The following is a 26,851-nucleotide window of genomic DNA, read 5'->3' as shown; positions in this document are numbered from 1 at the left end:
TCCTCCAAAAGCAAATAAGTCCTCTGACACCCCTGGTCCTATACATGGTCAACCTTCTAGGCACAAAGCCTGAGCATCTCCTTTGATCAATAGAGGTCTTACTGGTGGTGGAGAAGAAAATAAAGTTGTCATTTCAGGGAACTAAACAGATTGAAGGCTTTAGATTTAATCCTTCCAGACTAGGCCCCACTCAGAAGGAACAGTTTCAAAGCAGACCTGTATCAACTTGATAATAAAAATGGGACACTTAGAAAAAAGTGTCACATTTGGCAAGAAACTGTAAAGTCATAATCGAAAGGTATCTGACTGTGCAGAGCCAAAATGCTGAACAGTTTCTGAGGTAACAGGCAAAGTCTAACTACAAAAAGAGTCCTAGGCTGGGCACAGTGGCTTACACTCGTAATCCCAGCACTTTGGGAGCCCAAGACAGGTGGATCACTTAAGCCCAGGAGTTGGAGACCAGTCTGGGAAACATAGCAAAACCCCATCTCTACAAAAAATAGCTGGGTGTGGTGGCGGGCACCTGTGGTCCCAACTACTTGGGAGGCTGATATGCACTCCAGCCTGGGCAACAGAGTGATATCCAGTCTTAAAAAAAAAGCCCTGTCCAATGGCTAGACTTGGGTCACCCACAACTCAGGTCTCAAGTACCAAATCAAGGACTATCAGCCAGCACATCTGAAACCTCAAGTGACCTGAGACACTAATCCTGGCTCTTAAGGTAAGGTGATTTCCAAGAAACAAGTCAGAAATAATAAGGGATAATGAGAAAACAAATTTAAATTCAGGATATAAGCACTTCTGTTTTACTGGCCAGTTTTGTGATCATTCTAATAAAGTGTGAATGACTTGTTTGATGTTAAAGTATTGAAAGTATTTAAAAGAACTTGATATATTAGACTTGTGAAAAGTTTAACTGATTGAGCCTGCAACCAATATTTAAATATTTGGGGAAATCTAATTGTTGAGTTCATGATTCTTTGGTTGTTTAAATACTTTAAGAATATTTAGGCTGGGCGCGGTGGCTCAAGCCTGTAATCCCAGCACTTTGGGAAGCCGAGATGGGCGGATCACGAGGTCAGGAGATCGAGACCATCCCAACATGGGCTAACATGGTGAAACCCCGTCTCCACTAAAAAATACAAAAAACTAGCCGGGCGAGGTGGCGGGAGCCTGTAGTCCCAGCTACTCGGGAAGCTGAGGCAGGAGAATGGTGTGAACCCGGGAGGCGGAGCTTGCAGTGAGCTGAGATCCGGCCACTGCACTCCAGCCTGGGGGACAGAGTGAGACTCCGTCTCAAAAAAAAAAAAAAAAAAAAGAATATTTAGAGAAATATGGCCGAGTGCGGTGGCTCACGCCTATAATCCCAAAACTTTGGGAGGCCAAGGCGGGCGGATCACGAGGTCAGGAGATCCAGACCATCCTGGCTAACACGATGAAACCCCATCTCTACCAAGAATACAAAAAATTAGCCAGGCGTAGTGGTGGGCGCCTGTAGTCTCAGCTGCTTGGGAGGTTGAGGCAGGAGAATGGCATGAACACGGGAAGCGGAGCTTGCAGTAAGCTGAGATCACGCCACTGCACTCCAGCCTGGGTGACAGAGCAAGACTCCGTCTCAAAAAAAAAAAAAGAAAGAAATATTTTGAGAAATGTTATATTTAAATGAATACATTGGACACTAAACAAAGGATACATGGTAGGGAAAGCTCCTTTCTAGGTACAAAAACACATGGCTGGGCACAATGGCTCACACCTGTAATTCTAGCACTTTGGGAGACCAAGACGGAAGGACTGCTTGAGGTCAGGAGTTTGAGACCAGTCTGGTCAACAGAGAGACCTCGTCTCTGCAAAAAAGGTAAAAAGTAGCCAGGCATGGGTGCGCATGCCTGTAGTCCTAACTACTCAGGAGGCTGAGGCGGAGGATCACTTGAACCCAGGAATTCAAAGCAGTGAGCTCTGTTCACACCACTGTAACTCCAGGCTAGGCAACACAGTGAAGCCCTGTCTCTTAAATTTAAAAAAAAAAAACTACTGGAGGTTTTAGGTATTACAATAACATAATGAGTGTTGACATTTGTTTGTTTAGAGGCAGGGTCTGGAAGGGACAGGAATCCATTCATTTATTCTTGTCCTCCCCCAAACCCCAGAAATCCCATCTGGAAGGACTGGGACACAACGGTTGTTTTTCCAAATATGCATTACAACAAAGCAGGGGGGCTTAATAAAAACAGGAGGGATATGCCAGGCCGACACATTTGCCTGTAGGGATTAGGGCTCTTACCTCATACTCAAAGTCAACCCCCAGTGCCCCAATGTCCAGGTGTAGGTTCTTAAGAGGCTCACTTGAGCTGTGGACACTCTAGAAACAAAAATGATGACAAGTGTAAGTCTGAGGAAACTGGTCAACCCAGGGTGAGGGGTGTGCAGAGGGAAAAGCGGGGCACTGCTGAGCTGGCAGGCGGGCCCAGGCAGGGCTTCAGAGGACTCAGGGCAGGACCACCACTGAGGCAGCCTCACTAAACGGCTCTCCATCCAGCACAAACTATGCTGTGCACCAAGCAAGTGGCCAAGGTGCTTTCTGCTGGCTGTATTTTCTGGATCAGATCTAGAAGGTATAATAGACTGCTCAAGAAATGGGCCGGGCGCGGTGGCTCAAGCCTGTAATCCCAGCACTTTGGGAGGCCGAGATGGGCGGATCACGAGGTCAGGAGATCGAGACCATCCTGGCGAACACAGTGAAACCCCGTCTCTACTAAGAAATACAAAAAATAGCCGGGCGAGATGGCGGGCGCCTGTAGTCCCAGCTACTCGGGAGGCTGAGGCCGGAGAATGGCGTGAACCCGGGAGGCGGAGCTTGCAGTGAGCAGAGATCCGGCCACTGCACTCCAGCCTGGGCTACAGAGCGAGACTCCGTCTCAAAAAAAAAAAAAAAAAAAAAAAGAAATGAAGCTGGGGGCCAAAAAAAAATCTTGCTTTTTTAAAAAGAAGCACAGAGATCAGCCAAAGGTAGAAACAATCCATATATATTCATCAACAGATGAGTAGATAAACAAAATGTGGCATATCCATACCATGGAATATTATTCAGCCTTAAAAAGGACCAAAGTTCTAATACATGCTACAACATAGATGAACCTTGAAACATTATGCTAAGTGAAATAAGGCCGACACAAAAAGACAAATATTGTATAATTCCTCTTATATGAGGTCCTAGAATAGGTAAATTCATAGACACAGAAAGTAGATTAGGTTTCCAAGGACGGAGGGAGAGGGAATAGGAAGTTATCATTCAATAGGTACACAGTTTCTATTTGGGATGATGAACAAGTTCTAGAAATGAACAGTGTGGGGTGGAGTGCAGAAAAAAAAAAGAAATGGATAGTGGTGTTGGGTGCACACATTGTGAAGGTAATTAATACCACTGAATTTTAACTTTAAAATGGTTAAAAGGGCAAATTTTATGTTACATATTTTTTCTATCACAGCAAAAACATTTTCAAAAGGAAAAAATATAGCACGGAGGGTTTCCAGGCCAGGGAGGGGACTTCATCATTACCTGGTTGTCACTTTCCTCCTCATCCTCCTCATTAGTTTCTTCTCCTAAAGCCAAGAGGCTGAGAGCAGTCTTGTCCTCGTGTATGGAGCCCAGGAGACCCTTTGTATAAGCAGAGGTCTTGAGACTCTGCAAAGGCTTCAAAATAGAGAAGGACAGTCAAAGGACTCACTTGAAGACCTTTGGAATGACCTTTAGAATGCTCCTCCCCACTCTCTATGTCAATGTCTCCCAGATCAAGTCCCACCATGTCCATGAAGCTGACCTGGTGACTGCGGCTCACACCAATGACTCCCTTCACCCACTCCTACTGCCTTGACTGCAGAGACTCAGAAATCAGCACTGATGTCCCTACAGCATGCGTCTATCCTCCACAGCCCAGAGTCCACATCCATATAGGTGTGAATTACATTTTCCCAACTGGATTACGAACTCTGAGGACTCCACCGATTCCGTCTATTTCTCACCCCTAGGCCATAGTCCCTAATATGGCACACGGCGGCCCCACAGGAACTACAGACACTGAACACAAGAGAAAGTACTTACCAGCATGAGTTCTCCAAGCTGACGTCCAGACTCCACTGAGCTCCCCAGGCTCACGCTTTGAGATCCACGAAGGGCAGAGGGTGGGGTATCCACAAGGCTTCGTAAAGGAGCCAGGCCCCCAAGAGGAACATGAACTGGGGCTAATGAGGAACCCAGGGCCTGGGCAACAGAAAACATCTTGTTACAACCCAAGAAACCATGTGGCTCTGAAAGTGTCGGAGACAGATATAAAAATAAAACATCTAAATCCTGCACGCTCAAATTTAAACCACCTCCGCTCAGAGGCTGCTAATGAAACACAACATCCAGAAATTACCATTGTGCCAACTGTGTGAGAAATCACAGGCTGGTTTCCTGATTCTCATAAGTCTCATGCTGTCTCACAGTAAACAGTTCTTTAACATCTGGCAGATGCTGCATGGGGTTCCGCTCTCCTTTCAGAAGCCACATAAGAGGCCGGGCGCGGTGGTTCATCCCTGTAATCCCGGCACTTTGGGAGGCCAAGCCGGGTGGATCACGAGGTCAGGAGTTTGAGACCAGCCTGGCCAGTATGGTGAAACCCTATCTCTACTAAAAAACACAAAAATTAGCCGGGTGTGGTGGCATGCGCTTACAGTCCCAGCTACTCGGGAGGCTGAAGCAGGAGAATCACTTGAAACCAGGAGGCGGAGGTTGCAGTGAGCCAAGATCACACCACTGCACTCCAACCTGGCGACAGAGCAAGACTCTGTCTCAAAAAAAAAAAAAAAAGGCCAGGAGCAGTGGCTCACACCTGTAATTCCAGCACTTTGGGAGGCCGAGGTGGGCAGATCACCTGAGGTCAGGAGTTCTAGACCAGCCTGGCCAACATGGTGAAACCCTGTCTCTACTAAAAATATAAAAATTAGCTGGGCATGGTGGTGCATGCCTGTAATCCCAGCTACTCAGGAAGCTGAGGCAAGAGAATCACTTGAACCTGGGAGGTGGAGGTTGCAGTGACCCAAGATCACACCGCTGCACTCCAGCCCGGGCGACAGAGTGAGGCTCTGTCTCAAAAAAATAATAATAAATAATAAATAAAATAAAATAAAAGCCATATAAGAAGGATGCAGGAGGGGAAAGCAGAGACAAATCCTCATCTAGCAGAAGAATTCTCAATTGATAAAGTTTAAAATTGATGAGTCAAGAAAAAGCAGTCTAAGTGTATTATTTACAAAGATGGATGTAAACACCACAACAGAATGGTTGCCTTTGAGGAGGGCTCTGCACAGTGAAGTGCTAGACTTTCTTATATGCCTTTTAGTACTACTTGACTTTTTAAACTACGGACATTCACTACTCTGATTAAAATCTAAGGCCAAGGCACAGTGGCTCACATCTGTAATCCCAGCACTTTGGGAGCCCAAGGTGGGAAGATCACTTAAGGCCAGGAGTTCAAGACCAGCCTGGGCAACACAGCAAGACCTCATTTCTACAAAAATATTTTAAAGATGAGCCAGATGGGGTAGCATGCACCTGCAGTCCCAGCTACTCAGGAGGCTGAGGAGAAAGGACTGCTTGAGCCCAGGAGCTGGAGGCTACAGTGAGCTATGATGGCACCACTGTACTCCAGCCTGGGCAATAGAACAAGACCCTATCTCAGACCAGCCTAGGCAACACAGTGAGACCCTGTCTCTACAAAAAAATTAGTGGGACATGGTGACACATGCCTATGGTCCTAGCTACCTGGGAGGCTGAGGCGGCAAGATCAATTAAGCCCAGGAGTTCAAGGTTACAGTGAGATATAACCACTGCACGCCAGCCTGGGAGACAGAGCAAGACCCTGCCTCTAAAAAATAAAAATGACCCTGTCTGGAAAAAAAATCAACACTAACTACAAAAAAAATACACATGAGCAACAAAAGAAGGACTCTCTCCCCTTTCCACTGATGAGGAAGGTGGCTGAAAGGAGCCTTGCTGAAGGGCAGTAGTGGGGCTGACCAGGTCCCTTCTTTTCCCTGTTCTCCTTCCTGCAAGCAAGGGCTGGGGAAAGAAATCAGGCTACGAGTCAGAATTCGTGAGACCTCCCGCTATTCACAGACTCTCTGATTCTCAGTTTACTCATCTGCAAGATGGAGATGATGTGTGCCTTGCCATCTGACTAGGTGTGCAGAGAAGCTCAAGGAGATGAGTGCTAGGGGCCTTTGTGAGTGGCCCAGGGCTACACCAACATTATAAAATTGCTACCATCACAGGGATTCACATTACAATAATCTAGACTTATCAGAAGCAAAGATGGCAATCTGGTGACAATTTACAAAGACCCCTTCAAAATTCATTTCTCAAACTTAAAATATCTCAGATGACACAAAAATTCCAATCCTCCCTAATCCCACAAGGACTGAAGAGAGAAAAGGAAACCCAGAGGCAGCCAGGCTGAGGTTCCAAAGATCCATCTTCTCACCTGTAGCCTCAGCCTAGGGGCCAGACCAGTGGGTGGGTTCCCAGGAGGGCCCATTTCTGCATCAGATGCTCATCAGGAAAATTAAGGTGAGAACCACTCCTGAGCTTCTGCAGGTCCACAATCATCTGGCCTGTTGTAGAACATCTTTGTGAAGGAGAAAACGAGCTGATAACCGTAACACTGGCCAGCAGTGCACTGGCTAAACACCTTCCATGCGATGTCTCATTTTACCCTCACAACCACCTGAGACTGGCTCTGCCATTATCCACAGTCCCCATATGAACAAATGGAGGTTGGTGAGGTCAAGAACCCTGCCCACACTGGGCGCGGTGGCTCACACCTATAATCCCAGCACTTTGGGAGGCTGAGGCGGGCAGATTACCTAAGGTCAGGAGTTCAAGACCAGCCTGGCCAATATGGTGAAACCCTGTCTCTACTAAAAAAAAATTTAAAAATTAGCCGGGTGTGGTGGCAGGTGCCTGTAATCCCAGCTACTGAGGGAGGCTGAGGCAGAAGAATCACTTGAACCCGGGAGACAGAGGTTGCAGTGAGGGGAGATCATGCCACTGCACTCCACCCTGGGTTACAGAATGAGACCCTGTCTCAAAAAAAAAAAAAAAAAAAAAAAAAGAACCCTGCCCAAAGTTACAGAGCCAGTGAGGGGCAGAGATGGGATTAGAACCCAAGGTTATCTCTAAGACAGTACTTTATACCAGCTCTGGCTGTGGCAGAAAAAAAAGCCTAGGACATACATGGTCCCTGACACCTCTAACCCCAGTACCTTCGGAAGCCAAGGCAGGAGGATCACTTTAGGCCAGGAGTTCAAGACTGGCCTGGGCAACATAGTAAGACCCCATGTCTACAAAAACTAATTTTTAATTAGCTGGGTATGGTGGTACACACCTGTAGTCTCAGCTACTTGGGAGGATTGCTTAAGCCCAGGAGCTCAAGGCTGCAGTGAGCTACCATCACACCACTGAACTCCAGCATGAACAACAGAACAAAACTCTGGTCTCTTAAAAAAAAAAAAAGGGTGGGGGCTGGGGGGAAGAGCCCAAGAAAGCTTCTTCAAGGTAAATTGGGCAAACCAGGCATGCTCCTCCTGGTTTCAGCCCTTCCAACCATCCCATGTATCAGCAAGCAAAATTATCCCCACACTATATTTATGGAAAATTACAGACTCCTAACATGGCTAATTTGCTAACGTGCTGGGGGCTTGAGGGAGGGAGACAAGCATGCTGAGGGCTTCGTTCTCCCAGGCCTTGACCAAATCAGCAGTTAGCAGGGAAATTATACATTCCTGGCTCCTAGCTGATCATCTTCTGTAGACGGCCATTAACTCTGAGTATGGGGCTATGCATGGAGTTGTCCTTCGGAGCAGATAAACTTACTGCCATTGGGCTAATTAAAACTTTCAGGATAATCTGCAGCTTTTCTGATATTTATAGTGCTTCAGTAGTTATTAAAGCTAACAGAGAACCAATGCAAGCCAGCAATTAGGAAGCAGAGCAAACAACTGGGTAAAGCCACAGCTGGGCAACAGCAAAAGAATAGCTGGAGAAATTCAGATTGATCCCCATGGTCTCTGATCCAACTTGACTTCTGAATGAAGAATATCGTGAGTTTTTAAAGGGACAAAGGGAGAATGATAGGGCAAGGTCAGCCATTTGATAAATCCCAGTAGGGGAGGAAGTGAACTCAAGAGTGAAGTCACAAATACGGTCTACACAAGTCTGACACAGGTTATCCATGTGGTTTTCTGGGGACGCTAGGAGGCAAAGAGCAGAAGCAGCTCACTGGATGGCAGAGAGAGGTTCTGGCCTCCGTCTCTCATGAATATTAGCTCTCAGGCCAGGCATGGCAGTTCACACCTGTAATCCCAGCACTTTGGGAGACCGAAGCAGGCAGATCACTTGAGGTCAGGAGTTTGAGACCAGCCTGGCTAACATGGCAAAACTCTGTCTCTACTAAAAATACAAAAATTAGCCAGGTGTGTTTGCACACGCCTGTAGTCCCAGCTACTCAGGAGGCTGAGGCATAAGAATAGCTTGAACCCGGGAGGTGGAGTTTCAGTGATCCGAGATGACACCACTGCACTCCAGTCTGGGCGACAAAGCAAGACTGTCTCAAAAAAATAAAAAAATTTTTAAAAAGAGTATTAACTCTCTAATCAGGTGCAGTGGCTCATGTCTATAATCCCAGCACTTGGGGAGGCCAAGGCGGGTGGATTGCTTAAGACCAGGAGTTCGAGACCAGCCTGGCCAACATAGCAAAACTACATTTCTACTAAAAACACAAAAAAAATTGGCTAGTGAGCACCTGTAATCCCAGCTATTCGAGAGGCTGAGGCACGAAAATCGCTTGAACCTGGGATTCAAGCGATGGAGGTGCAAATTGCAGTGAGCCAAGATCCACTGCACTCCAGCCTGGGCAACAGAACAAAACCCTGTCTAAAAATAAAATAAAATAAAAATAAAAATAAAACATGATATTAACTTTCTAGTTCTGTGTGATTTCAAGAAGAGATAAGTTCAGAGCTTTGGGGTAGGCTGCCTATGTGGAAGGACCGCTCTCTAGAATCAGCTGATAGGAAAAGCTTCCCAAATCCCAGGAAGGTGTTTATATGCCAGGATTAGCGACGTTCTGCTCACCCTCAAAACTGATCAAGTTCAAGGCACACGAACCACCTATGAATTACAATTATAGCCAGGGAAGGAAAATCATAGATACCCTCAGCCCTATCTTGCAGGTGATGGCGTAGAAGAAACTTCAAATATGTGTCATCCCATAAAATGGCCATTTGGGTAGTTAAAGGGCCAGCAGTTACCAAGGAAGGGTGGGTAACAGGAACACAGGCCTGACAGCCATGGTAAGACACCAACTCCACCTGCTCCCTCCCTGCCAAGTTTAGGCCTTTAGGCCACGCTCACTAAGAAGCCTACCTGGTTGAAATGCTGCATCTTGCCTGGCTCTGTAGCAAGCCCGCCGATGGAGCTCTGCTGGACTAGCCCCTGCCTGAGGGGGCTGCTGCTTGGCTGGAAGTGGGCTTGCTGAGAGGCCTCCTGCCCAACAGGGGCAAGGGCCACCTCCTGAGGATGTTCCAGCAGCTCTGGCTCCCATGATAGAAGCCTCGAGTCCCTCTCCAGGACTCTGATGGCCTCGTGCTCACCCTCACTAGACATCCTAGAAGACTCAGCTGCCATGCAACAGCCTGTGCTGGCGCTGTGTCTACACGGCATGTCCTGCATGCTCTCAGGCAGCCCCAGGCCCTCCGGCCACCTGGAGATCTTGACCATCTGCAGGATGTGCTGGTAGAACCTCTGATCCTCAGAGTAGTCTTCACTTTCTGACTGCTCCTCGACAGGGCTCTGCATGTGGGACATGTGAGGAACTGAGAAGGGGCTGAAGTGTTGATCTCTGAAACCTGAGTCTGACTGAGCCACACCCTCCTCAGATCCCCGTGAGCTCTGCAGGTTCCAAGGGAAGTTGTTCACCTCGTCCAGGACGGGAGAGCCCAGGTGTGAGGCCAGGCTGCTGCTGCTGCTGCTGCTACCGCTGCTGCTGCTGTTCTCCAAGTCAGGCCCAGACACACTAGGCTTCTCATCTTTACAAGGGAGCTCTGCAGACCTGAGGGTCTGTCTCTTCTCACCGGCAGGAGGCTCCCCGGGGGCCCTCCCTGAAAGGGGATTCTGAGCTGGTTCTGATGCCAGGGTTTCAGGTGGTATTAGCAAGAGCCCCTGAGGTAGACTTTCAACTGAGGCCCCTAGAGCCTCAGGGTCACTGGGCTCTGTTTCCTTGCAGCTTCCTGGGATATCCTTATTGACAAGCTTGGAGACCTGTTCCATCCACAGTCCGGGAGGTTCTCTCCTCCTCCTCCCACTGCCTACGCTCCCACCTTCCCCAGGAACTCCCTGCCAGCTCAGGTCTTCAGTAGGGCTGCTATCTAACAACAACTTGCTCTTCCTGGCAGGCAACATGTGGCCGGAAGAACAAGAGGACAGGGAGGGCTCCTCCTCAGGGGATGACGTGGGAATGGGGCTTTGGCCCTTGTCCCCTCCAGGGCCAGTGGAGCTCAGTTTGGCTAAGCTGTGGCTGTGCTGCTCCCCTTTCAGCAGCAGGCCCTTGATGGCTTCAGAAAGCTTTGAGTGGACAGGGGCCTGGCTCCTGCTTTCTACCACATCCTGCACATTTTGGAGAAGCCCAGTGTTCTGAGGGGCTGGAGTGCCCAGTTTCTGCTGTCTGCTCCTCATTTCCAGCTCTTCTGTTTCAGGGTCTGAAAACCCCAGGTAGATTTTCTCTGTCGCCTTCTGGACTTTCTCCAGACCCTGCTGATCACCTAATTCTCTCCTGCATTGGGCTGAGGCCCTGCCTAAAATTTTCTCCATGTCAGCAAAGACCTGGTGGATTTGGGAAGTTTGGCCTTTGAAGAGTGGCTGCAGCTTTCTGGGAAGGGCACCCATGAAACGCCAGGGGGTGTCGCCCAGCATGCCTGGGCTCTTTCCTTTGTTATAGGATCCCTCACTTCTAGCCTGAATCTCTTGATCTAGGTCCAGATCAGGAAGCCCAGGTGCTGACGGAGGGGACAGGCTGCAGAGAAAGGATGAAGGAGGCAGAAGTCCCTCCTCAGGCTGCGTTTCCTAGATGGGTATATAAACATGCAGAGAAAACGAAGACAAAGCACTTCTGATTTACACTTGCTACCTCACCCCTTGGTAAGCCCTCAGCAGAAACCCACCCTCTCTATTCAAAGTAAAGCACAAACTGAAGAGGGAAGAAAAGATAAAAACTCTCTTGGGCTGAAAATATATTGTTTTCTAGGCTCCAGTTTCCTTATTTACAAAGAGGAGGCTGGACTAGATCAATGGTTTGCAAACCTTGCTCCATGGAACCTGGGAAGTTCAGTACCTTGGGGTACTATATTGTGCATGTGACAGAGAAGAGGTGTCGCAAAGACCTACACTGCCAAGTTCAACCAAAGAAGCTCCATTTCTTTTTGTATAAGCTGGACCTCTATAGAGGAACTGACTTGAAGACAGGGCTCTACTAAAAACTAAAGTCTGAAAATCGCTAACCAGACTATCCCTAATGTACTATCCAGCTCTCAGATTCTGTGATTGATTAGTTTTATAAAATGCACCAACCTTGGGCTGTGTGTGGTGACTCATGTCTGTAATCACAGCACTTTAGGAGGCTGGGGTGGGTGGATCACTTGAGGTCAGGAGTTCGAGACCAGCCTGGCCAACATGGTGAAACCTCATCTCTACTAAAAATACAAAAAATTAGCTGGGCACAGTAGTGGGCGCCTATAATCCCTGCTTCTTGGGAGGCTGAGGCAAGAAAATTGCTTGAACCCAGGGGGCAGAGGTTGCAGTGAGCCAAGATCATGCCACTGCACTCCAGCCTGGGCAACAGAGCAGGACGCTGTCTCAAAAAAAAAAAAAAAAAGAAGAAGAAAAAAAAAAAAGTCCACCAACCTTATCAAGGACACCCAGAAATTTTTTAACAGGGAGAGAAGAGAAGCATAACAAATGACCCGAGACTTGAAAACTCAGTCTAGCATTGTCTACCAAATGAACCAGTTGGTATTGTTGAAAGACCTCCACATGGTCACAGACCCTCTGGGCTAGAAAAACTTCTAAAAAATCAACCACCCCTCTACAAACATCCACACCGAACCCCAGTTGGCTGTGAGTGCACACCTCCAGAGAGTCCAAACCACTTGCGTCCAGGCTGCCTGCCTGGCTGAGAGCTGTCCCCTGGACAAACTCAAGTTTGAGGCACCTGTCCTGAGCCCTAAGAACCAGACTGACAGCGCAGGGCTGTCCCATTTTCTTCACTTCCTGCAATCATGGAAGGAACTCTTTTTAACAGAGGGCTCTAAGAACCCAATCACACATCTACATCTCAGTCCTTTACCCAGCTCTCCACCTCAGAACCCTCACTTCATTCCGTCTCCCGCCTTTCGTCAAGCCACAGTCTGCCCAGATGCCTGACTACCATTTCAAATAATCCGGGGTCCGTGAAAAGCCCTGTGGCCACCTTTTGCCATTCGAAAACATGACATTGGAAAATCTAGCCTAGCTGGAAATTATCTGCCCTCTTTTCTCCATCTGGAGGAATGGGCTTGTTACCGTGTTTCTCAAAACATGAGTAGTATGTCAGGGAGGGGAGGGAAGAGAGAAGTGTCTGCGGAGCTTGGACCAGAGGAAGCACAAGGCTCTGGAGGGAAATAAAAGCTGTAAGAGCAAAACAAGTGGACCACTGAAGAGGGCTGAAACGATGTTCCCAGTGCTCGCCACGAGCTGAGCTGAGTTCCTATGTCCCTCCCTCTCTTCAGCATGCCCCACCTGCCCCAGGCCTGGGTAAAGGGACCACTACAGCATTCTGGGAGAGCCTGGGCCTCACTTTGGTATGGCTCCAGGTCTTAGTTGCTCCACCTAAATCATGTGGGTAATAACTCCACCTCCTAGGTTCAGACGTACTAAAGGGACAAATGAAACAATAATTAATATGAATACTTTGAACTCAAATACAAAAGCTACTTATAACCAAGGAAATCAGGCTGGGCGTGGTGGCTCTCGCCTATAATCCCAGCACTTTGGGAGGCTGAGGCTGGTGGATCACTTGAGGTTAGGAGTTTGAGACCAGCCTGGCCAACATGGTGAAACCCCATCTCTACTAAAAATACAAAAATTAGCCAGGCATGGTGGCGGACACCTGTAATCCCAACTACTCAGGAGGTTGTGGCAGAATTGCTTGGGCCTGAAAGGCAGAGGTTGCAGTGAGCTGAGAATACGCCACCGTACTCCAGCCTGGGTGACAGAGCGAGACTCCGTCTCAAAAAAAACAACAACAAGGAAATCACATGGCAATTAAACTTCAGTTACCCACCACTCACTGAGGACACTGGCAAAAATCTAGATGAGCAGATAAAGCCCAAGGCTTTTCTCTGGAATCTTGAAGGCACCCGGTGTTTTGACAACTAAATTATGGCTACATCTGATATCTAGGAATTCATACCGCCTTAAGACAAATAAGGAACCCACACTGGGGAGGCCTGACTCTGAACAGGAGAAAGGACACTTCACTCAGCTCACTGGCCTCTGCCAACCGCCTTCAGTTCCCGCTCTCCAGAGCAGCCGATGCCATTACTGCTACTACTACTGCAAAAACCATTCTCAGAAGAGGACTCTCTCTCATCAATCCTATTAGGTAACATGCACTTCCCAAGTGGGGAGAAAAGGAAATGTGTAGACATGGCAACAACTTCCAGAATTCCAAAAGCTGAAAGGAAAATCAACCAGAAGACAGGCAAAGTTTAGATGATATACTATCAAGAATTTACCATATTCTGACTGTTGTCTTCAACCTCCCAGCTGCAGACACCTAGAGGTTCCCAATGTCCCTCCAGATTTCAGCCCTGGCCTCTCTGAGAGGAGGCATCCACTGACTCACCAGGGAACTTTTGGGGGTCTCTTTGTCCTTCTTGTCTTTCTTTTCCTTTTTTTTTTTCTTCTTCTTAACGGCCCCAGAAGTTGACAGCTTTGCCCGCTCTTGGATCACCAAGTTCCGATAGTGTTCGTCACATGGATGGTCCCACATAGACTGCCCGTTGGCAAAGTTGAAATAGTAAATGTCACCTGTGATGTCCTGGCTGGGGACGGGCAGAGTTCAGAAGTTAGTCCCTGCTCAGTTACAAAAGAAGAAAAAGAAAAAGAGGGGAAAAAAAGAAAAAGGGAGAGGAGGTAAAAGAGGAGGAACAGCGGGGGTGGAAAAGGGAGGGAGAAGATGGAATGAGAGGGGTTAAGAGCCGAGGGAAGGAAAGGATTAACACAGAGTCAAAGGGTACCATTTGGTTAAGAAGGAGTTAGCTTAGATATGGGAAGAAAGGATTGGGATACCTAATCTCTAGATGCTGATGTATAATCACTGGAGTTCTTGAGAATGCATGCTGGACTAGTATAGGAACAAACTTGGTTTTATTTAGATGGAGAAGTATAAAAACTACAGTATGTTGAACATAAGTGCTAGGATAAATCTTAATATTTTAATAAACAGTCTGAGGAAGAACAATGCATTGTGAGAGCTCTGGTTTTACAGAAGACTCTAAACTCATAAGAAGCAATAATCCTGCCGGGCGTGGTGGCTCACGCCTGTAATCCCAGTACTTTGGGAGGCCGAGGTGGGTGGACCACCTGAGGTCAGGAGTTCAAGACCAGCCTGACCAACATGGAGAAACCCCATCTCTACTAAAAATACAAAATTAGCTGGGGTGGTGGTGGGCGCCTGTAATCCCAGCTACTCGGGAGGTTGAGGCAGGAGAATCACTTGAACCCGGGAGGCGAGATCATGCCATTGCACTCCAGCCTGGGCAACAAGAGCGAAACTCCATCTCAAAAAAAAAAAAAGTAATAATCCAAGCTAGTGTGGACCAATGGTAGAAGAAAATAATGTAGGAGGTATATTTCAAGAATCTGTGTTTCAACATGGACAAGTCCAAAATAAGCCACTCATCTCATCCACCATTAACAACAATCTATTAGAACAGCTAACAGGAAAAATGAAGTCCACTCACAATAGTAATGCAAAATATTTTATACTCACGCATAAACCTAAAATGTGCAAAATCTTTATAGAGTTTTACTGACAAGTCAGAAAAAAGAAAAACACCCACGGGAGAGGCATTCAGTATTCCAGAACAGAAAGACTCAAGTCTGTAAAGATGTCAACAATCCCAAAATTAATATATAAATCCAATACAATCCCAATCAAGCTCCTTATGAAATCTGACAAGCCGAATCTCAATTCAAACATAAGAGCAAACAAAAAATAAATGAGAAAATGAGCAGAAATAAAAAAAATCAGGGGTAAAAAAGGACACTGATAGAGGATATGCAAATGACCAATAAGCACATGAAAAGATGTTCCACATCACTAAACATTGGGAAAATGCAAATCAAAACTATTCTGAAATGCTACTTCACACGTTAAGCATGGCTATTATCAAAAATCTAAAAAATGAGCCTTGGCAGCATAGTGAGACCCTGTCTCTACAAAAAATGAAAAAAATTAGCCAGGCACAGTGACACACATCTGTAGTTCAAGTTACTCAGGAGACTTGAGGTGGGAGGATCGTTTGAGCCCAGGAGTTCAAGGCTACAAGGCTGGGTGCGGTGGCTCACACCGCTAATCCCAGCACTTTGGGAGGCCGGGGCAGGTGGATCACCTTAGGTCAGGAGTTCAAGACCAGCCTGATCAACATGGTGAAATCCCATCTCTACTAAAAAATACAAAAATTGGCTGGGCATAGTGGCTCACGCCTGTAATCCCAGGACTTTGGGAGGCCAAGGTGGGCAGATCACAAGGTCAGGAGTTCAAGACCAGCCTGACCAACATGGCGAAACCCTGTCTCCACTAAAAATACAAAAATTAGCCAGGCGTGGTGGCGCATGCCTGTAATCCCAGCTACTCGGAAGGCTGAGGCAGGAGAATCGTTTGAACGGGGGAGGTGAAGGCTGCAGGGAGCCAAGGTCGCACCACTGCACTCCAGCCTGGGTGACAGAGCAAGACTCCGTCAAAAAAAAAAATTAGCTGGGCGTGGTGGCATGCACGTATAATTCTAGCTATTTGGGAGGCTGAGTCAGGAGAATCACTTGAACCCAGGAGGTGAAGGTTGCAATGAGCTGAGATTGTGCCATTGACCGCCAGCCTGGCAGACAGAGGAACCCTTGTACACTGCTGGTAGGAACGTAAAATGGTGCTGCCACTTTGGCAAATAGCATGGGGGTTCCTCAAAAAAATTAAATCAAATTTAATATTAAATAAAAATTAAATAATTTAAAAATAGCTGAGTACCATGGTGCACACCTGTAGTCCCAGCCACTTAAGAGGCTGAGGCAGAAGGATCCCTTGAGCCCAGCAGTTTGAGGCTACAGTGAGCTATGATTATGCCACTGCACAGCCTGGGTGACAGAGCAATACCCCATCTCTAAGAAAAAAATTAATTTAATTTATAATAGAATTACCATGTGACCCAGCAATTCCATTTCTGGGCATATACCCAAATGAATTGAAAGCAATAATTCAAACAGCTATTTGTACACCAATAATCACAGCAGCATTATTCACAATAGCCAAAAGACGGAAAGAAGACCAAATGTCCATTGACAGACAAATTGATAAATAGGGCTGGGCACAGTGGCTCACGCCTGTAATCCCAACACTTTGGGAGGCAAAGGTGGGTAGATCACTTGAGGTCAGGAGTTCGAGACTAGCCTGGCCAACATGGTGAAACTCCATTTCTACTAAAAATACAAAATTACCCAGGCATGGTGGCACATGCCTGTAATCCCAGCTACTCAGGAGGTGGAGGCAGGAGAATCGCTTGAACCCAGAAAGCGGAGGTTGCAGTGAGCCAAGGTCGCACCACTACACTCCAGCCTGGGCGACAGAGCGAGACTCTGTCTCAAAAAAAAAAAAAAGATAAATAGAATGTTGTATATACATGCAATGGAATATTATTCAGCCTTAAGAAAAAATTCTCATGCATGCTACAACATAGATGCACCTTGAGGATATTATGCTAAGTGAAAGAAGTCAGACACAAAAGGACAAATACTGCATAATTCCACCTATATAAAGTACCTAGAATAGGCAAATTCATAGAGCCAGAAAGCTGAATGGTGATTGCCAGAGATTAAGGAGAAAGGAAAATGGGGAATTCATACGTAATGGCTATAGAGTTTCAGTTCGGGGATGAAAAAATTCTGGAGATGAATGGTAGTGATAGCCATGTAACATTGTAATGTACTTAATGCTGCTGAATTGTCCACTCAAAAATGCTTAAAATGGTAAATTTCATGTTATATATATTTTACCACAATTAAGAAAAAATATATACAAATGTATTGACTTCAGTATGACAAAAGAAAGCATAAACCAAATTAAAAGACATGTGACTGGGATAAAATAGTAGAAATAGTGGTAAGATACCACTACTATTACCCAGAATACCCAGAATAATCAAAGAGTTCTGTCACCTTAACAAAAATAAAAGATAAGCAATCTACTAGACAAAAAGGCAAGAGATATAAACAGGTAAATCACAAAAGATCAACAGATGGCCAATTCAACTCTACAAACAACTTGGGAAATGCAATTTAAAATGATCCATTGTTATTTGTTGCCCTTGGATTGACTATTTTTTTTTATTGACAATTTTTTAATTGATAGTATTTCTAGGCTAGGCACTGTGGCTCATGCCTGTAACCCCAACACTCTAGGAGACTGAGGCAGGTGAATTGCTTGAGCTTAGGAGTTCAAGACCACCCTGAGCAACATGGCATAACCCCATCTCTACAAAAAAAAATACAAAAATTAGCCACACATGGTGACATACACCTGTAGTCCCAGCTACTGGGGAAGCTGAGGTGGGAGGATCTCTTGAGCCCAGGAGTTAGAGGATGCAGTGAGTAATGATCATACCACTGTACTCCAGCCTGGGCGATAGAGCAAGACTCTATCTCAAAAACAACAACAACAACAACAACAACAAAAACTTCAATATACTAAAAACGGAATAAAAAATTGTCCTTATTTGCAGATTACATTTTTCTACAGGGTAAATATGTCCTAGAGACATTAAAGAAAACCTAAATACTGCAAATGGAAACAGACCATGTTCATGGGTTGAAAGTATTGTTTAAGATGTCAATTTTCCCCAAATTGATTTACAGAGTCAACTCAACCACAATAAAAATCCTAATAGGAAACTGACAAGCTATTCTTTTTTTTTGAGACGGCGTTTCCCTCTTGTGGCCCAGGCTGGAGTGCAAAGGCATGATCTCGGCTCACTGCACCAGGTTCAAGTGATTCTCCTGCCTCAGCCTCCCTAGTAGCTGGGATTACAGGCATGTGCCACCACACCCGGCTAATTTTGCATTTTTAGTAGAGACGGGGTTTCTCCATGTTAGTCAGACGGGTCTTGAACTCCTGACCTCAAGTGATCTGCCCGCCTTGGCCTCCCAAAGTGCTGGGATTACAGGCATGAGCCACCGTGCTCGGCCTCGGAAACTGACAAGCTATTCTAAAATTCATATGGAAATACAAAATACCTAGAATGTGACTTTGAAAATGGAGAACAAAGTTGGAGGATTTACCTTAAATGATTTCAAGATTTATCATAAAACTATATAATCAAGACAGAATGGTACTGGTGTGAAGACAGACAGATAACTCAGTAGAAGAGAGCAGAGGATCCAGAAACAGCCTCACTTCATGGCCAATTAGGAAAATATCTAAATGTCCTTCAATATAAGACTAGTCAAATAAATCAAGATTTTTGAAAATTGTGGTACATCTCTACACAGGAAAGTATGCAGCTGATACAAGAAAGAGTAGGCCTACACAAACGGACATAGAAGAACATTGTATATAATAAAGTGCTTATGTTTAAAACTAAACCATTGTGGGGGGGGTGCATACATGTGTATTAAAAGAGTCTAGAGAGAATTTACCAATTAATAGTAATTACCCTTAGTAAAAGAAGAAGGGTAAAAGATGGGTAAAGAAGAAGAAGGGTAAAAATGTATGTATACCTACGTTTTAATGACTCATTTTATTTGTTTTTGGGACAGGTTCTCTCTCTCCCCGACGCTGAAGTGCAGTGATGCAATCTCGGCTCACTGCAGCCTCAATCTCCCAGGCTAAAGTGATCCTCCTAACTCAGCTTCCGAAGTAGCTGGGACTAAAGGTGCATGTCACCACCCCTACTTAATTTTTGAATTTTCTATAGAGACAGAGTTTCGCCAGATGGCTCAGACTGGTCTCAAACTCCTGAGCTCAAGCAATCCCCCAAACTCGGCCTCCCAAAGTGCTTGGATTATAGGTGTAAGCCACCACGCCTGGCCAATTTATTTTAAAAAGTGAAAAATAGTCTGGGCGCGGTGGCTCATACCTGTAATCCCAGCACTTTGGGAGGCCAAGGCAGGCAGATCATGAGATCAGGAGTTCAAGACCAGCCTGACCAACATGGTGAAACCCCATCCCTACTAAAAATACAAAAATTAGCCAGGCGTGGTGGCACACGCACGTAATCCCAGCTACTCAGGAGGCTGAGGCAGAGGTTGCAGTGAGCTGAGACTGCGCCATTGCACTCCAGCCTGGGCGACAGAGCAAGACTCCGTCTCCAAAAAAAAAAAAAAAAAGGTGAAAAATAATTCACACTCTCCTTACAGGATAAAAAAGGGTGTTAGCCACCACTATCAGGTATATAAAGGCAGCTGGCATAAAAGCCGGCACGTAGCTGGCCCATAACCAATGACAGTTTCCTTCCATCCATCAAGTTAGGTGCTGGAAACAGAATCCACTCCTATAAACTTATCCTACAAACATGACCAGAAGTCCTTAGCACCTCAAACACTGTGTAAAGTCCTGACAAATTTACTTCAATAGAGGTGGGAGAAGGTTAAAGGAAAGGTGGCTAAAAAGATCAAGAGAACAGGCTGGGTTCAGTGGCTCATGCCTATAATCCCAGAACTTTGGGAGGCCGAGGCCGGTGGATCACCTCAGGTCAGGAGTTTGAGACCAACCTCGCCAACATGGAGAAACCCCGTCTCCACATACAAAATTAGCCGGGCGTGGTGGTGCATGCCTGTAATCCCAGCTACTCGGGAGGCTGAGGCATGAGAATCGCTTGAACCCAGGAGATGGAGGTTGCAGTGAGCCGAGATCATGCCATTGCACTCCAATCTGGGCAACAAGAGCGAAACTCCGTCTCAAACAAACAAAAAAAAAGATCAAGAAAACAAAGAGCCTGCCATGGGAGGAAAAGCTAGAAGGACTGCGATCCTTCAGCTAAGAGTAAGGCGACAACTGTAATCACTTTGAGCTATGGGCAACACAGTGAATGGTATGAATGGGATGATTACGCCTTGTCTACAAAATTGCACAAAACCAGCAGAAGAGGGGACCCCCAGGATACCTGAGGACCAGTTTGGGATAAGCATAGGGAAATCCCAATCTAAGGTAGGAAGTAAATTTATGGCACTCACTTTAGGGAGACAAGCTGGAGAGAGCTCTATGCATGTGATTAGGAAGAGTAATGCAAGACAGGAGGACACAGTAGACACGGAGAACACAGAGAACAGTGTCACCATGAGCAGGGAGCCCTGCAGTCCTCAGGAGAAGGAGGGAGACAGCAGCAGTGACATGGCTCCTTCTAGCTCCCCAACCTTGGCCACTCTGTCTTTCCTCTCCATAAACTTCTGTCTCCCTGAGACAACCTGAGTGAATCACTGCTCCTTCCAACCCAAAGAGCTCTAGCCAAAATGAAAATACCAATGAATCCGTGAATGGGAACCTATTCATGAATAGGTTACATCAATTCAGATATGGCAGAGCCAGGTGTTCCCAAGGGACACAGAAACCCTTTGCTGGTCTGCATGGCCTCACTGCAAACCTCTTTAACATCAGCATCTCATTTTATTTTATTTTTTTTTATTTTATCTTTTTAAGTAGTCATTTTATTTATTTATTTTGGTTTTGTTTTTTTTGAGATGGAGTCTCGCTCTGTCGCCCAGGCTGGAGTGCTGTGCGGCAATCTTGACTCACTGCAACCTCTGCCTCCCAGGTTCAAGTTATTCTCCTCAGCCTCCTTAGTAGCTAGGACTACAGGTGTGTGCCACTATGCCCAGCTAATTTTTTTTTTTTTTTTTTTGAGACGGAGTCTCGCTCTGTCGCCCGGGCTGGAGTGCAGTGGCCGGATCTCAGCTCACTGCAAGCTCCGCCTCCCGGGTTTACGCCATTCTCCTGCCTCAGCCTCCCAAGTAACTGGGACTACAGGCGCCCGCCATCTCGCCCGGCTAGTTTTTTGTATTTTTTAGTAGAGACGGGGTTTCACCGTGTTCGCCAGGATGGTCTCGATCTTCTGACCTCGTGATCCACCCGTCTCGGCCTCCCAAAGTGCTGGGATTACAGGCTTGAGCCACCGCGCCCGGCCGCTAATTTTTTGTATTTTTAGTAGAGACAGGGTTTCACCATCTTGGCCAGGTTGGTCTCGAACTCCCGACCTCAAGCAATCCACCCACCTCAGCTTCCCAAAGTGCTGGGATTACAGGCGTGGGCCACCGTGCCCGGCAAGACCAGCATCCATCTTAGGCATGCTAAGGAGGTAAAGTTGTCTGTTACAGTATCAGTCTGTAAGGAGTAACAACAGCCCCTCAGCACATCCTAAACAGATGCTGGTGCTAGAGGACCGGATCCAAGGCATAGCTCCTGTGGCCTTAGATATAAGCATTGAACCCCAACCTAGGGACCGTCCAGTCAGCCTACACTGAAGCCTGAAATAGCAGGCAGCATAGCAGAGGGGTGGCACAGTACTGTCCCTGACTGCACAGTATAGGATTGGAAAAGCAGGCCAGGCCAAACTCATCTCCAGTGTTAGCTTCCCTCTGCCTCTGCTAGGCCAAGTCACTGGGCCACACCCCCTACTGACTTACCATGGTTTCCACTCCCCAGGCAGTGGGGCCACAATGCCCTCCCGCGCCAGCCACATCAGTTCTGGTTCCTTGATGGGATCAATACCAATCTCCCGGGCAAATTCAAGAATTTCTGAAAGGAGAGGTAGAGGTGGGAAAGTAAAAGAAATGAAAAGAAGAAAAAAACTCTCTTTTTTTTTTTGAGACGGAGTCTCGCTCTGCCGCCCGGGCTGGAGTGCAATGGCCGGATCTCAGCTCACTGCAAGCTCCGCCTCCCGGGTTCACGCCATTCTCCTGCCTCAGCCTCCCGAGTAGCTGGGACTACAGGCACCCGCCACCACGCCCGGCTAGTTTTTTGTATTTTTTAGTAGAGACGGGGTTTCACCATGTTAGCCAGGATGGTCTCGATCTCCTGACCTCGTGATCCACCCGTCTCGGCCTCCCAAAGTGCTGGGATTACAGGCTTGAGCCACCGCGCCCGGCCGAAAAAAACTCTCAATCTTTTTCTACTTTGTCTTTTCTCTCCATCAATAAGAAAATCATATTCTTTAAATTATAAACAATAAACATATAATTGTTTCCTTACAATTTATAAATGGTACACTTGAATCCAAGCATGCTGTCTCCACGCTACAATGATATAATCTGAAGCCAAGCATTAAAAATGCAAAAAATAGGCAGGCGCGGTAGCTCATGCCTATAATCTCAGCACGTTGGGAGACCGAGGCAGGTGGATCACAAGGTCAAAAGTTCGAGACCAGCCTGGCCAACATGGTGAAACCCCATCTCTACTAAAAATACAAAAATTAGCCCAGTGTGGTGGCGTGTGTCTATAATCCCAGCTACTCTGGAGGCTGAGGCAGGAGAATTGCTTGAACCTGGGAGGAGGGGGTTGCAGTGAGCTGAGTTCACGCCATTGCATTCCAGCCTGGGTGGCGAGAGCAACACTTCATCTCAAAAAAGAAAAAACAAAAGGTAAAAAATAAAATAAAACCAAGACTTCATTCCAGCGGGGCCTCAGAGGCAAGAACCCCAAAACCATAGCCAGAACCATCCAGGATGAGCACAGCCTTACCAGAAGGTAGTAAGCTCTCCCAAGATCTGCAAAAGCTTGGTGCAAAAGCACTCATCACTCAGTCAACAAACATGTACTGAACAACAAGTGACTGTGCTCCTCCAAGACATCACAAACACACAAATGGAGTACAACCCAGGTGACACATGCTGTAATGAAGACGTGTCCTGTATGCTATGGGTGCAGAGAGAAAGCAGTGACTGATTCTGCCTAGGGGCAGGGAGCTATCTGAGCTGAGAAAGTGGATGATATGAGCTCAAGCAGGCTGAACCCCCACTCACTGAACCCTCTCTTCCATGAAGGGAGTTGCCTCTTTTTCAATGTTGCTATATATTACGACCCTAATACTTTTGTTCTGGCTGGGTGCAGTGGCTCATGCCTGTAAGCCCAGCACTTTGGGAAGCCAAGGTGGGAGGATCGCCTGAGTCCAGGAGATCAAGACCAGCCTGGGCAACATGGTGAGAACCTGTCTCTACAAAAAATACGAAAATTAGCTGGGCGTGCTGGCATGTGCCTATAGATGCAGCTACCCAGGAAGCTGAGGTGGGAGCTTACTTTCTAGTAGAAGAGACAGCCAGCAATGAGCTTGAGGAGGTCAAGGCTATACTCCAGCTGGGGGGACAAAGCAAGACTTCATCTCAAACAAACAAACAAAACTTTTTTGTACTCTGGAAATTAAGTATTTAGAAAAGCTCTTTTGCCACAGAACTGAAAGACAGTGGAGATATACGTTCTGACTTAAGCACTATCTCAGTCAAGCACCGTGGTTCATGCCTGTAATCCCAGCACTTTGGGAGGCCAAGGTGGGCAGATCACTTGAGCTCTGGATTTTTGAGACCAGCTTGGGCAACATGGAGAAACCCCGTCTTTATAAAAAATACAAAAATTAGCCAGGCATGGTGGCATGTGCCTATAGTCCCAGCTACTCAGGGGGCTGAGGCAGGATAATCGCTTGAGCCCAGGAGACGGCAGTTGCAGTGAGCTGAGATCCTGCCATTGTACTCCAGCCCCGGCGACAAGAGTGAAATCCTGTTCAGAAAAAAAAAAGAGCTATCTCATGTACAGTAAAAAAGATAAATGAGATAACCATTGGAACATGTCACCAGAACCCCCAGAAATGATTAAATAAATATGCAAATGACATCAATGCTTAAGCTGGTGATAGCCCAGGCCAAAAGGGCATCACCAATGAGCCATCGCAGTGGAGAATTTGGAGGCTGACATACCTGGGAACTAGGAAAGAGAAAATATTTTTTCAAAGGACTGCCTGGAACTTGACTGACCAGACTAATTTATTCATTTTTCACAAATATGTTTGAGTGTCTCCTATGTACCAGTCACTAGGAGCCATGAATAAGAAAAAAACTAGTCAATGCCTTTGTGGAGCTTACATTCTAGTAGAAGAGACAGCCAGCAATGAAGTAAACAGTTAAATATACAAAAATTAAAACTTCTGATAAACTCAATGAAGGAAGTAAATAAGGTATGAGCTAGAGAACGTCAGGGTGGAAGAGCATTCCTTTAGAAATGATGGTCAAGGAATCAAGCTATTGCACTCCAGCCTGGGCAACAAGAGTGAAACTCTGTCTCAAAATAATAATAATAATAATAATAGAAATGATGGTCAAGGAATGCCTCTCAGCAATGTTGATAGTTAACTGAAACTTGCACAAGCGAAAGGAGCCAGCCATGCAGAGCACTAGAAAAAGAGCATTCACACAGAAGAAGCACAGGTGCAAAGGATCTGTGACAACCGGTAGCTCTGGGGACTGTCCGAAAGCCAGTATAGCCAGGCATGGTGATGCACACCTGTAATCCCAGTAGGTTGGGAGACTGAGGTGGGTGGATTGCTTGAGCCCAGGAGTTCAAGACCAGCCTGGGCAACACAGCAAGACCCCATCTCTAACAACAAAATACAAAAATTAGCTGGGCCTGATGGCATGCACCTGTGTGGTCCCAGCTATTTCGGAGGCTGAGATGGGAGAATCACTTGAGCCCAGGGGAGAGGGGTCAAGGCTTCAGTAAGCCAAGTTCACGCCACTGCACTTCAGTCTGAGTGACAGAGTGAAACTCGGTCTCAAAAAAAAAAAATTCCAATGTGACTGGTAGAGACAGCCTGGTCACAGAGCCCTGCAATCCCATCAAGGGTGTTATGTTGAGTTATGGGGGTGGGGGGTGCTAAAAGCACAACCCTGACGTGATCTGCTTTATAAGCAGTAAGGCTAATTGATTAGGAAGCTACTGAGATAACCCAGGAAGAGAAAATGGTGGCTTGAGGTTAGAATGCCTATACCTGGACTGGGCAGAAGAAAGTTTTTATAAACATCCTTAGAAAAATCTTTGACTCCATTTACAACAGCAACCAAATGTATACAAATTTAAGAAATATGCCGGTCATGGCCGGGTGCAGTGACTCACACCTGTAATCTCAGCATTTTGGGAGGCCGAGGCGGCTAGATCACCTGAGGTCAGGAGTTCAAGACCAGCCTGACCAACATGGTGAAACCCTGTCTCTGCTAAAAATACAAAAATTAGCTGGGTGTGGTGGCGTGCACCTGTAGTCCCAGCTACTCAGGAGTCTAAGACAGGAGAATCACTTGAACCTGGAGGTTGTAGTGAGCCGAGCTCACGCCACTGTACTCCAGCCTGGGCGACAAAGCAAGACTCTGTCTCTAAAGAGAAAGTAGGAAAGAAAGAAAGAGGCCAGTCGTAGTGGCTTATGTCTGTAATCCCTGCACTTTGGGAAGCCCAGAAAGGAGGATCACTTGAACCCAGGAGTTCAAGATGAGCCTGGGCAACACAGTGAGATCCTATCCCTACAAAAAAATTTATTTTAATTAGCCAGACACATGGCATGCACCTGTAGTTCTAGCTACATGGGAGGATCACTTGAGCCCACGAGTTCAAGGCTGCAGTGAGCTATGATGGAGCCACTGCATACCAGCCTGGGTGACAGAGTAAGACTGTCTCTATAAACAAAAATATGGAAAACAAAGAAATGCCCTATGCTATAAGCACAGTCCAATATTTAACATGAGATCCATGTATTCCTAGAGGTGCAAGAATTGTGCACCCTGCTGTCAGGTCCATGAACCACCTGAATTATAAGCAAACTTTGTATGCCCAGATCATAACTCGTCAGAATTTCAAAGAAACTTTCACTCCAAAAAACTGCTTAGTGCTTCAAAGTGCAGGCCCTATGGCCAGGCACAAGTGGTTCATGCCTGTAATCCCAATACTCTGGGAGGCCAAGATGGGCAGATTACTTGAGGTCAGTTTGAGACCAGCCTGGCCAACATGGCAAAACTCCATCTCTACTGAAAAATACAAAAAAAATTACCTAGGCATGGTGGCATGCATCTGTAGTCCCAGCTACTGGAGAGGCTAAGGCAGGAGAATCACTTGAACCTGGGAGGCGGAGGTTGCAGTGAGCAGAGATCCCGCCACTGCCCTCCAGCCTGGGCGACAGAGTGAAACTCCCATCTCAAAAAAACAAAACAAAACAAAACAAAAAGTGCAGGCCCTAGAGTTTGAACACCTGGAGGTGGATTCTAGCCACACCACTTAGAATAGAACTGTATATCCACAGGAAGTTAATCTTTCTGTGCCTTGGTTTCCTCATCTGTAAAATGGGGATAATAATAGTACCTAACTCAGAGAGTTGCAGTGAGGGTTGAAAAGGTAATATACATGGGCCAGGCATGTGTCTCCCGCCTGTAATCCCAGCACTCTGGGAGGCGGAGGTGGGAAGATCACTTGAAGTCAGTTTGAGACCAGCC

The 26,851-nt window shown here is 46.5% G+C and overlaps 1 protein-coding gene across 2 annotated transcripts in view; it reads right to left on the bottom strand.

The window, feature by feature from the left end:
- CEP164 (centrosomal protein 164) overlaps positions 1 to 26,851 on the bottom strand; it is a 93,925-nt gene that overhangs the window by 48,180 nt on the left and 18,894 nt on the right. For both annotated transcript variants that reach the window (XM_025358038.1, XM_025358037.1), the window contains exons 3-7: positions 22,019 to 22,130; positions 13,977 to 14,175; positions 4,100 to 4,258; positions 3,557 to 3,691; positions 2,282 to 2,359 (exon numbers count right to left, since the gene is read on the bottom strand). In XM_025358038.1, coding sequence (XP_025213823.1) covers positions 2,282 to 2,359; positions 3,557 to 3,691; positions 4,100 to 4,258; positions 13,977 to 14,175; positions 22,019 to 22,130 — 683 coding nt within the window. The remainder of the gene's footprint in view (positions 1 to 2,281; positions 2,360 to 3,556; positions 3,692 to 4,099; positions 4,259 to 13,976; positions 14,176 to 22,018; positions 22,131 to 26,851) is intronic.

The sequence above is a fragment of the Theropithecus gelada genome, chromosome 14 (genome assembly GCF_003255815.1).
Source record: "Theropithecus gelada isolate Dixy chromosome 14, Tgel_1.0, whole genome shotgun sequence".
Classification (NCBI taxonomy): domain Eukaryota; kingdom Metazoa; phylum Chordata; class Mammalia; order Primates; family Cercopithecidae; genus Theropithecus; species Theropithecus gelada.
Note: the sequence above shows the minus strand (reverse complement) of the source record. Positions and strands in the feature narration are given on the sequence as shown.